Raw genomic sequence first — 12,686 nt, forward strand, 5'->3', positions numbered from 1 at the left:
TTGGATATAAATGATTTTGAAGTAAGGCAGTGGTCTTTGGAAATGAATAGCAGCCTCAGGAGGTTAAAGATAATCAGCTAACATATCACTGGAAGTTACTTGAGTATTAACAGCTTATTTTAATAAAATGCTTTGCTGTAAAACACAAAGTATGATAATAAATGCTAGAGATAATAAAAGTTAGAAATAGAACAGGACCAGATTGGGATTGTGTGGAAATTCTTCTGTGTGGGAAAACCTTAATTCTATGTACATGTAGACATCATAGATATGTTTGTGTGGGGAAGTGATGGAAAAACACTTGTATCTCCTGATGAACTTGGAGGGAGCATGTAAGAGTATGGAGTGGGTGGAGGTAGCGTCGGGGACATTTATGAGGGCGCCCTGCACTCCACAAAGTGGGGTGTTGAGGGCAAGTGTTTAAGTGTGCATTCACACTAGGTGAAGTGGGGAATATGCAGTAAAGCAAATGAAGAAAGAGAATTTATTCCATGGAGTGGGGAAGAGGAGGAAAAAGTCAAGCATGAAATGTTGGGAGAGTGGGAGAATTTTTGTGGCATTGACAGAAATGAAGGAGTCAGGAGGGACCCCATGTGTGGGGAGGTTAGAGAAAGCCTTGGTGAGACATTTATGAGACAGACATTCATTGTGGTGTTGGGGAAAGCACCTGGGCCTTCAGGGAAGTCCAGGAGAGAAATGTAGACTTGAGGGTGAGCTGTACACAGTTGATCACAATTATTCTTGTTAGAAATTACAAGCCCCTCAAGAGAAAAAAACCATAGAAGAATACAGTCGGTGAGCACAGAACTGACCAGAATTTCACAACAGTGGAGTGGGAGGGTTTGGAGAAATCCCCCCAAGAATGCAGATAAGGAAAACAGATCAGAGGTAAGTGAGGACAGAAGCACAGGATAGAGTCATGGGTTTGAAGGAGAAATATTTGACAGTGTTAAAAGTTAAACAGTGGAAAATCAAATGAAAACCTGTATATTTGATATGAGAAAGTTATCAGTGATCTTTAAGAGTATAATTTCCATGAGGTAGTGAAGTGAAAACTATATTTTTATGACTCAAAGGATGAATCCTATGAGGAAATAATTCCAGCAGGTAGACACCAATCATTTGAGATTTCTTGATGTGAAAGAGGAAATAATTAGGATGATAAATAGCAGATTCCTCTTCCCATATTGAAAGGTTGTGTGTGTGTGTGTATTTTTTTTTCAGTGAGGGAAAGTGGTCAATGAGAGACCAGAGAAACTCAAGGATGGCAAAAAGAGGAAATAAGTGAAAGAATAAGATTCTTATTGAAAGAGATAGATGAAAAAGATAATGAAAGAGATAGAGAGTATGAAATCAAAGGTTTAGGTCAATTACCATCGCCAAATAATGGATACCTGCCCTGATTCAGTCATTAGTATAGGAAGCTTGGATCTTCAACTCCTTACTTTCAGCAATTACCCTTTTATTTGGCCAATATTATCCACATTGTACCACTGAAGAACTGTGAGACAGGTTGCGGTTGGGTGACTTGCTTCAAGTCCCAGGAAACAGAAAAGAATGGGTTCAGGACACAGACTGTTAAGCTCTGAAGCTCGCACCTACAGTGAGATGTGGTACTGTTCATTTGTCATGAGACAAGGGCTGTAGTTGAGAGATACGCAGGGTGGGCAGGAAGACCAGAATGAGTCACGGTCTGGCTTGTTCTCCAGGCAGCTTGTACATGCAACAGGGGGGTAGTGATAAGATGACAATCTGTTCTGTGTCTTTTTCATCTACATGGACCCTAAGTATAGGAAAGTGTAATACTGACTTTCAAATCTCAGCATCTAGCAGCAATGGCACCTCATGGATGTTTGCCAGATGAGTAGAAAAGGAAACGTCTACTTTCTGTTGCAGATTTGTTAAAATTCGGTAACAGCTAACAGATTTTTTTTTTCTTGAGATTTTGGAATTAAATTTGCATGTCATCTTTGAGGCATTTAGTCTGACCGTGACTGAAGAACAGCCAATTTAGAGTGGTGGTGGAAGGTGTATGACAGAGCCAAAGAGGAGGAACAGTTGAAAGGGGATATCAGTTAAGCAGAGTTTATGAAAATGTATGTGACTGAAACTTGAAAGAGATGGGCATTTGGGGGAACTGCTTGTTTTGATTCAACCTTTATCAGATAAGAGAGTAGAGGCATAGATAGTCTTACCTTTCTGCTCACAGACCCTCGGAAGACCCCTATGGAGTCTAGGACAGGCAAGCAGTTCTATTTCTGCCCTCAAGCCCTTTTACTGCCTTTTCCTTACTTTAAAATTTTTTTTTAGAATTTTAACAGTTTCTGTTTAGTGTTCAACATTGATATTGTAACATACAGTTCTACTTAAGAAGCTTTTCTAGGATGAAAGCAAACACAAAAGAAACTCCATTCCAGCATTCATATACATACATTCATACATATATTGTACTTGGCTTTTGTCAATGATGAATGTACCTTAAACAATTGCTTCCCTTCCTCTTTTATGCCTCTATCAGAAAGGACAAATACCCAACTTTTGTAGCAACAGGAATGGGACTGGAAGAGATTATGCTGAGTGAAATAAGTCAAGCAGAGAGAGTCAATTATTATATGGTTTCACTTGTTTGTGGAGCATAACAAATAGCATGGAGGACAAGGGGAGATGGAGAGGAGAAGGGAGTTGGGGGAAATTGGAAGGGGAGGTGAACCATGAGAGACTATGGACTCTGAAAAACAATCTGAGGGTCTTGAAGGGGTGGGATGTGGGAGGTTGGGGGAACCAGGTGGTGGGTATTCGGGAGGGCACATATTGCATGGAGCACTGGGTGTGGTGCAAAAGTAATGAATACCGTTATGCTGAAAAGAAATTTAAAAAAAAAGAAAGAAAGTCAAACACCCATACTGACTGTCTTTTTCTTTATTTTGAGCCCATAAGCAAAGGATATGTTCTTAAGAATATCAAGTTGAGAAGAAAAATAAAAAGAACATAATTCCCTTTTCCTTTTGATCCTACTGAGGGCTGAATAGATCAGGGTTATAAAAAAGACAAATGATCCCCAGTCCCTCAAGGTGACCAGTCATCCTAAAGTCCTCAGTTCTATTATAGAATGCCTCCAATTTCATTTATATCTGAGTTTGTGGAGTTTATACATGGTAAAATCCTTTGCTATTCTTTCTACTACAAGGCAGAGGTCATGTTACTACTAATTATTTAGACTAATATAGTGCTATTATTACCAGTCCAGTCTATAAAGTACTTTCTCCAAAGTTACCTACATTTCAGCTTGAAAGTGTTTGTGGGTTGTATAATATTGTCCTGTTTCATATATGAAAGTTTGTCACTAAACCACAGTAACAAAGCTGTTAAATAAAATCAGTTTTCAAACCCAGCTTCTCTGATTAACTTTCCACAAGGCCCTGCTACTTCCCAAAGAGTGAATTCCTGTCTCTTATAATAGATTTATCCATTTTATCATGATGGGTAAATAGATTTATCTATTTTATCATGATAAATGATAATGATAATGATGATTTATCCATTTTATGATGATTAAGGTAGTTTTTGTAACATCCCAACCAAAGTTTTTTTCATTGTTTGTCATTTTACCTACTGCTATCACCTACCAAGCTCTCTCTCTCTGGGGTAAGATGGTAAAGATATGAGCTCCTAAAATTGCATTGCATTATCCCCAGCCTTTAAATGGGTTATCCTGAGACCACCTCATGTTCTTATGAAAGTGCTGGCTTGGCTCTGATGCACAATAAATGTAATATATGTTGGGACAAAGCCTGTCATCTTGGCCAGTAAATGGTCTGAAACATCTGGTTAAGGCTGGCCGATTGTATTCATAGAAAGTTATTTTTATAATTCTTTGATTCAGCCATTTCAATTGTTTCTGACTTTGTCTGCAGATTATTAATCTTCAGATTTTTTAATGGGAACGGGTAACCAGACTTGGGTGAGAGAGTTTATTCTACTTGGCCTGTCCAGTGACTGGGACACACAGATCTCCCTCTTCATCTTCTTCTTGATCACATACCTGGTGACAGTGCTGGGGAACTTCTTCATCGTTCTTCTCATCAGACTGGACAGCCGACTCCACACTCCCATGTACTTCTTTCTCACCAACCTCTCCCTCGTTGATGTCTCCTATGCCACAAGCGTCGTTCCTCAGATGCTGGTGCATTTCCTTGCAGCGCATAAAGCAATCCCATTTGTGAGCTGTGCAGCCCAGTTATTTTTCTCCCTGGGCTTGGGTGGGATTGAGTTTGTTCTACTGGCAGTGATGGCCTATGACCGCTATGTGGCCGTGTGTAACCCCCTGAGATACTCGGTCATCATGCATGGAGGCCTCTGTATTAGGTTGGCCATCACATCCTGGGTCAGTGGTTCTGTCAACTCTCTCATACAGACTGTAATCACCTTTCAGCTGCCCATGTGCACAAACAAGTATATTGATCACATATCCTGTGAACTCCTAGCTGTGGTCAGACTGGCTTGTGTGGACACCTCCTCCAATGAGATCGCAATCATGGTTTCTAGCATTGTTCTGCTGATGACACCTTTCTGCCTGGTTCTCCTGTCCTACATCCAGATCATCTCCACCATCCTAAAGATCCGATCCACAGAGGGAAGAAAGAAAGCCTTCCACACCTGTGCCTCTCACCTCACAGTGGTTGTTCTGTGCTATGGCATGGCCATTTTCACTTATATTCAGCCCCGCTCCAGCCCCTCTGTTCTTCAGGAGAAGTTGATCTCTCTCTTCTATGCTGTGTTGACACCCATGCTGAACCCCATGATTTATAGTGTAAGAAATAAGGAGGTGAAGGGGGCCTGGCAGAAATTAGTAGGTCAATTAACTGGACTAACGTCAAAACTGGCAACTTGATGAATCCTGAGCATCACTTAGAAAGAGTAACTTTGCCTGTGTTTTCTCCCACTCGACTCACTTATGGCAGTCATCATCTGCATTGCCATAGCAACCAGGAAGGAGATGGTGACCCATGTGCTAGTGATGCTGCATAGGAGGCTGGAGGTTGGGTTGGGGTGTGGTGTGTGGATATATTTTTATGTCAAAGCAGCATGTTCAGTGGAGTTGAGCACAGCTGTAATAGAACTTCCCACACTTTCTCTGTCTCCATTCATATGGCCTGAGGATAATGAGAAGAAAAACATACTGTTTTGATTTGTCACATTGTTTGTAATCATGGACCTGTTTTGGACCACTCATTCTTATTCATCCAAATTTTGTACAGGTAATTGTGTTTCCATTGGGAACTAAAACATTTTCATATTTTAGACTCACTTAAAATAATGTGTGACGTATGAAGCCACATCCAGTAACTGTGTGAGTCACTGTTCTGAGAGAAATGCTTTGGACACTGTCAAGATATCTTTGTGCTGGATCACTAACTGTGCACATATCATCTTATCTGAGTGTGGGGCATACCTCAGGAAAGGAGCATTAACTGAGGGTTTTGCTTTATAGTGTTAGGAATATAAGTAAAGCTGTTTGGACAAGGCTACTACTGACCAAGGAAAAGCCACATTTGGGTACTACTTGACAGCATACAAGCAATTTGAGAGGAATTTTACTGCATATGTAAGAGGTACCATTTAAATATTAAAACTGTCCAATTTCTGAAAAATCCATAACCTCTTTTCTGAGACTTTAGAAACAATAAGCACATAAAATATGAATTAACATATAAAATATAAGAGATACAGTTAATCTGAGAAAGGACAGTGTTCTGAGCCAAAGCCACTGAAAGACAAGACAATTTCAATATGTATTTTGGGAATCAGGATAGTTTGGTCAGCTGTTCAGTGTTGCCCTCTGGTCTCTATCTGAACACCTTCACCCCTTCCTCCTCCCACACACAACAGGGTCCTAGCTGATCTTTCTAAATTGATGAGGTGGAATACATGAGACTGGGCCTCATCGCTGAGAAACACCTGAGTAAGGAACAAAAGGGGGAAGAAGAATTGTACAATAGGCAAGGAAGGGGAAAGAGGAGAATGAATGGTAGTAGCTCATCTTCTCACTCCCTAGAAAAAATCTCAAAGTCCTTTCTTCCTGTGTCTTGTGTAAGTCAGGGGATTCACACTTCTTCCACTTGTGAACATGTTATACAATTACAGTGTTCAAGATGAGTTGAAGTTTCATATAATCCAAAGCTCATTTGACATTTTAAATTTACCTAAAGGTGATCAATCATAAATTTTTCAAATTTGGCATATGTCTTGGTAGATGTCAGTGGTACTGGGCTAAAATTCTCGTTAGGTATTCAGATATCAGTGGAATATCTACTGTGTACCAGTGACAGTGAATTGTTGAGACACAACAGTCAATATGAATCAGTGCTGACAATATAAGGGCATAGCAAGGATGACAGTGAAGCAATTAAAATGTAGGGTGGGAACAGTCACAGAGAGTAAAGCTTTGGGGATGGTTGTAGAAATCTTCCTGTATAAAAGGACCAGAAAATATCTTGCTGGAGGCCATGAAAGTTAGAACAAATGATCCAGATAACAAGCAACCCAAGCAAAGGAGCACCTTGTGAAGTGTGCTGAGCTGAAAGCAAGCACAAAAATTCAAAAATATCCAAACCTGGGCTTACAGGGCAGGAGGATGAGGAACTAGTGAAGATAAGGCAGGTGATAAACAGGGGCCTGGTCTTAGAGTGCTTTGAATGCCAGATTCAAGTTGGTAACGATATTTATTTATTTATAATGTATTATTTGCTTCAGGGTACAAGTCTGTGATTCATCAGTCTTACATAATACACAGCGCTCGCCACAACACATACACTCCCTAATGTCCATCATCCTTCTCATCCCCTTCACTCCAGCAACCCTCAGATTGTTTCCTGAGATTAAACATCCCTTATGGTTTGTGTCCCTCTTTGGTTTTGTCTTGTTTCATTTTTTCCTCTCTTCCCCTATGATCCTCTGCCTTGCTTCTCAAATTCCACATATCAGTGAGATCATATGAAAATTTACATTCCTGAGATATCATTTTGGCAAACAAGTCAGACGAAGAAAAGATTGGAATGGAGGAGACTAGCTAGGGGACTACTCCACAATCACTGTTTGAGACATTAGTGGAATCTGAATTAAGATAGTGGTAATAGAGAAAAGAGAAAAGTCAGATCCTGTGATTTAAAAAGATATTCCAGAGGAATACTTCAACCGCTCTCAGTTTGGAATTCCCATGTGGATCTCATTTGTCTTCTAAAATATCAATCTCCTGTCTAAATATTCTATGAATTGTGGAGTCAACTGAAAAATTGACTACTATGAACATGTCCTATGTGCAGTGTAGGAGAAAGATATAAAAGAAGGAAATTCATCAAATATATGCAGGACACTTCATGGAGGAGAATATGGCAGGTGCTATACCTCATTTCTGTGATTGATGTGTGGTCCCAGAGTGAGTTTTCTCCACCTCCCATCCAAAGATCTCTTTGCTCTTACCCAGCAGCTTAGCTTGTTTGGGTTTACCTGAAAGTTTTTCCAGATCTGCATTTCTTTTTTTTTAAATTTTATTATTTTTTTATAAACATATAATGTATTTTTATCCCCAGGGGTACAAGTCTGTGAATCACCAGGTTTACACACTTCACAGCATTCACCATAGCACATACCCTCCCCAATGTCCATAACCCCACCCGCCTCTCCTCGGCCCCCTTCCCCAGCAACCCTCAGTTTGTTTTGTGAGATTAGGAGCCACTTATGGTTTGTCTCCCTCCCAATCCCATCTTGTTTAATTTATTCTTTTCCTATCCCCCAAAACCCCCACGTTGCATCTCCATTTCCTCATATCAGGGAGATCATATGATAGTTGTCTTTGTCCGATTGACTTATTTCACTAAGCATAATACCCTCTAGTTCCATCCACGTCGTCACAAATGGAAAGATTTCATTTCTTTTGGTGGCTACATAGTATTCCATTGTGTATATATACCACATCTTCTTTATCCATTCATCTGTTGATGGACATCTAGGTTCTTTCCATAGTTTGGCTATTGTGGACATTGCTGCTATAAACATTTGGGTGCACATGCCCCTTCAGAGCACTACATTTGTATCTTTAGGGTAAATCCTGGGTCATAGGGTAGCTCTATTTTCAACTTTTTGAGGAACCTCCATGCTGTTTTCCAGAGTGGCTGCACCAGCTTGCATTCCCACCAACAGTGTAGGAGGGTTCCCCTTTCTCCACATGCTCGCCAGCATCTGTCATTTCCTGACTTGTTAATTGTAGCCATTCTGACTGGTGTGAGGTGGTATCTCATTGTAGTTTTGATTTGTATTTCCCTGATGCTGAGTGATATGGAGCACTTTTTCATGTGTCTGTTGGCCATCTGGATGTCTTCTTTGCAGAAATGTCTATTCATGTCCTCTGTCCATTTCTTGATTGGATTATTTGTTCTTTGGGTGTTGAGTTTGCCAAGTTCCTTATAGATTCTGGACACTAGTCCTTTATCTGATATGTTGTTTGCTAATATCTTCTCCCATTCTATCAGTTGTCTTTTGGTTTTGTTAACTGTTTCCTTTGCTGTGCAAAAGCTTTTGATCTTGATGAAATCCCGAAGTTAATTTTTGCCCTTGCTTCCCTTGCCTTTGGCGATGTTTCCAGGAAGAAGTTGCTGCGGCTGAGGTCGAAGAGGTTGCTGCCTGTGTTCTCCTCAAGGATTTTGATGGATTCCTTTCCCACATTGATGTCCTTCATCCATTTTGAGTCTATTTTCATGTGTGGTATAAGGAAATGGTTCAATTTCATTTTTCTGCATGTGGCTGTCCAGTTTTTCCAACACCATTTGTTGAACAGACTGCCTTTTTTCCATTGGGCATTCTTTCCTGCTTTGTCGAAGATGAGTTGACCATAGAGTTGAGGGTCTATTTCTGGGCTCTCTATTCTGTTCCACTGATCTATGTGTCTGTTTTTGTGCCAGTACCATGCTGTCTTGATGATGACAGCTTTGTAATAGAGCTTGAAGTCTGGAATTGTGATGCCACCAACTTTGGCTTTCTTTTTCAATATCCCTTTGGCTATTCGAGGTCTTTTCTGGTTCCATATAAATTTTAGGATTATTTTTTCCATTTCTTTGAAAAAAATGGATGGGATTTTGATAGGGATTGCATTAAATGTGTAAATTGCTTTAGGTAGCATAGACATTTTCACAATATTTATTCTTCCAATCCAGGAGCATAGAACATTTTTCCATTTGTTTGTGTCTTCCTCAATTTCTTTCATGAGTACTTTATAGTTTTCTGAGTATAGATTCTTTGCCTCTTTGGTTAGGTTTATTCCTAGGTATCTTATGGTTTTGGGTGCAACTGTAAATGGGATTGACTCCTTAATTTCTCTTTCTTCTGTCTTGTTGTTGGTGTAGAGAAATGCCACTAATTTCTGTGCATTGACTTTATATCCTGATACTTTACTGAATTCCTATACAAGTCCTGGCAGTTTTGGAGTGGAGCCTTTGGGTTTCCCACATATAGTATCATATCATCTGCAAAAAGTGATAGTTTGACTTCTTCTTTGCTGATTTGGATGCCTTTAATTTCCTTTTGTTGTCTGATTGCTGAGGCTAGGACTTCTAGTACTATGTTGAATAGCAGTGGTGATACTGGACATCCCTGCTGTGTTCCTGAACTTAGTGAAAAAGCTTTCAGTTTTTCGTTTTTCATAAATGGTTTTGATGATATTGAGGTATGTGCCCTCTATCCCTACACTTTGAAGAGTTTTGATCAGGAAGGGATGCTGTACTTTGTCAAATGCTTTTTCAGCATCTATTGAAAGTATCATATGATTCTTGTTTTTTGTTTTATTAATGTATTATATCACATTGATTGATTTGTGGATGTTGAACCAAACTTGCAGCCCTGGAATAAATCCCACTTGGTCGTGGTGAATAATCTTTTTAATGTACTGTTGGATCCTATTGGCTAGTATTTTGGTGAGAACTTTTGCATCTGTGTTCATCAAGGATATTGGTCTGTAATTCTCTTTTTGATGGGATCCTTGTCTGGTTTTGGGATCAAGGTGATACTGGCCTCATAAAACGAGTTTGGAAGTTTTCCTTCCATTTCCATTTTTTGGAACAGTTTCAGGAGAATAGGTATTAATTCTTCTTTAAATGTTTGGTAGAATTCCCCTGGAAAGCCATCTGGCCCTGGGCTTTTGTTTGTTTGTTTGGAGCTTTTTTTTTTTTTTTTTTTTAAGATTTTATTTACTTATTTGACAGAGAGAGATCACAAGTAGGCAGAGGCAGGCAGAGAGAGAAAGTAGGAAGCAGGCTCCCTGCTGAGCAGAAAGCCAGACGCGAGGCTTGATCACAGGACCCTGGTATCATGACCTGAGCCGAAGGCAGAGGCTTTAACCCACTGAGCCACCCAGGTGCCACTGTTTGGAGATTTTTGATGAATGTTTCAATTTCCTTACTGGTTATGGGTCTGTTCAGGTTTTCTATTTCTTCCTGGTTCAGTTGTGGTAGTTTGTATGTCTCCAGGAATGCATCCATTTCTTCCAGATTGTCAAATTTGTTGCCATAGAGTTGTTCATAATATGTTCTTATAATTGTTTGTATTTCCTTGGTGTTTTTTGTGATCTCTCCTCTTTCATTCATGATTTTATTTATTTGGGTCCTTTCTCTTTTCTTTTTGATAAGTCTGGCCAGGCTTTTATCAATCTTATTAATTCTTTCAAAGAACCAGCTCCTAGTTTCGTTGATTTGTTCTATTGTTTTTTGGTTTCTATTTCATTGATTTCTGCTCTGATATTTATGATTTCTCTTCTCCTGCTGGGTTTAGGCTTTCTTTGTTCTTTCTCCAGCTCCTGTAGGTGTAGGGTTAGGTTGTGTATTTGAGACCTTTCTTGTTTCTTGTGAAAGGCTTGTACTGCTATATATTTTCCTCTCAGGACCGCCTTTGCCGTGTCCCACAGATTTTGTTGTGTTTTCATAATGAAAAACAAACATTCATTTGTTTCCATGAATTTTTTCAATTATTCCTTAATTTCTTGGTAGACCCATTCATTCTTTAGAAGGATGCTGTTTAGTCTCCATGTATTTGGGTTCTTTCCAGATTTCCTCTTGTGATTGAGTTCTAGCTTCAGAGCATTGTGGTCTGAAAATTTGCAGGGAATGATCCCAATCTTTTGATACTGGTTGAGACCTGATTTAGGACCGAGGATGTGATCTACTCTGGAGAATGTTCCATGTGCACTAGAGAAGAATGTGTATTCTGTTGCTTTGGGATGAAATGTTCTGAATATATCTGTGATGTCCATCTGGTCCAGTGTGTCATATAAGGCCTTTATTTCCTTGCTGATCTTTTGCTTGGATGATCTGTCCATTTCAGTAAGGGGAGTGTTAAAATCCCCTACTATTATTGTATTATTGTTGATGTGTTTCTTTGATTTTGTTATTAATTAGTTTATATAGTGGGCTGCTCACATGTTAGAGGCATAGATATTTAAAATTATTAAATCTTCTTGTTGGACAGACCCTTTGAGTATGATATAGTGTCCTTCCTCATCTCTTATTATAGTCTTTGGCTTAAAGTCTAATTGATCTGATATAAGGATTACCACCCTAGCCTTCTTTTGATGTCCATTAACATGGTAAATTCTTTTCCACCCACTCACTTTAAATCTGGAGGTGTCTTCAGGTCTAAAATGATTTTCTTGTAGGCAGCATATTGATGGTTTTTTTTTTTTTTATCCATTCTGATACCCTGTGTCTTTTGATTGGGGCATTTAGCCCATTAACATTCAGGGTAACTATTGAGAGATATGAGTTTAGTGCCATTGTATTGCCTATAAGGTGACTGTTACTGTATATTGTCTGTTCCTTTCTGGTCTACCACTTTTAGGGTCTCTCTTTGCTTAGAGGACCTCTTTCAATATTTCCTGTAGACCTGGTTTGGTGTTTGCAAATTCTTTCAGTTTTTATTTGTCCTGGAAACTTTTTATCTCTCCTTCGATTTTCAATGATAGCCTAGGTGGATATAGTATTCTTGGCTGCATGTTTTTCTCATTTAGTGTTCTGAATATGTCATGCCTGTTCTTTCTGGACTGCCAGGTCTCTGTGGATAAGTCTGCTGGCAAACTAAAATTTTTACCACTGTATGTTACAGACTTCTTTTCCCGTGCTGCTTTCAGGGTTTTCTCTTTGTCGCTAAGACTTGTAAATTTTACTATTAGGTGATGCGGTGTGGACCTATTCTAATTGATTTTGAGGGGGGTTCTCTGCACCTCCTTGATTTTGATGCTTGTTCCCTTTGCCATATTAGGGAAATTCTCTACAATAATTCTCTCCAATATACCTTCTGCTCCCCTCTCTCTTTCTTCTTCTTCTGGCATCCCAATTATTCTAATGTTGTTTCATCTTATGGTGTCACTTATCTCTCGAATTCTCCCCTCATGGTCCAGTATTTATTTGTCTCTCTTTTGCTCAGCTTCTTTATTCTCTGTCATTTGGTCTTCTATATCACTAATTCTTTCTTCTACCCCATTTATCCTAACATTAAGAGCCTCCATTTTTGATTGCACCTCATTAATAGCTTTTTTGATTTCAACTTAGTTAGATTTTAGTTCTTTTATTTCTCCAGAAAGGGCTTTTATCTCTCCAGAGAGGGTTTCTCTAATATCTTCTATGCCTTTTTTGAGCCCGGCTAGA

The 12,686-nt window shown here is 39.3% G+C and overlaps 1 protein-coding gene across 1 annotated transcript; it reads left to right on the forward strand.

The window, feature by feature from the left end:
- The first annotated feature begins 3,937 nt into the window (after positions 1-3,937).
- Positions 3,938-4,891, forward strand: LOC101680853 (olfactory receptor-like protein OLF3). The gene has a single exon (XM_004772077.2). The coding sequence runs from the start codon at positions 3,938-3,940 to the stop codon at positions 4,889-4,891; it is 954 nt and encodes a 317-aa protein (XP_004772134.1).
- The last annotated feature ends 7,795 nt before the right edge of the window (positions 4,892-12,686 follow it).

This window comes from Mustela putorius, unplaced genomic scaffold (assembly GCF_011764305.1).
Source record: "Mustela putorius furo isolate JIRA1106 unplaced genomic scaffold, ASM1176430v1.1 tig00003845_pilon_pilon_pilon, whole genome shotgun sequence".
NCBI classification, from domain to species: Eukaryota; Metazoa; Chordata; class Mammalia; order Carnivora; family Mustelidae; genus Mustela; species Mustela putorius.

Excerpts from the sequence above, each read along its gene's own strand:
- LOC101680853 (XM_004772077.2), top strand. The coding sequence starts at position 3,938 with ATGGGAACGGGTAACCAGACTTGGGTGAGAGAGTTTATTCTACTTGGC.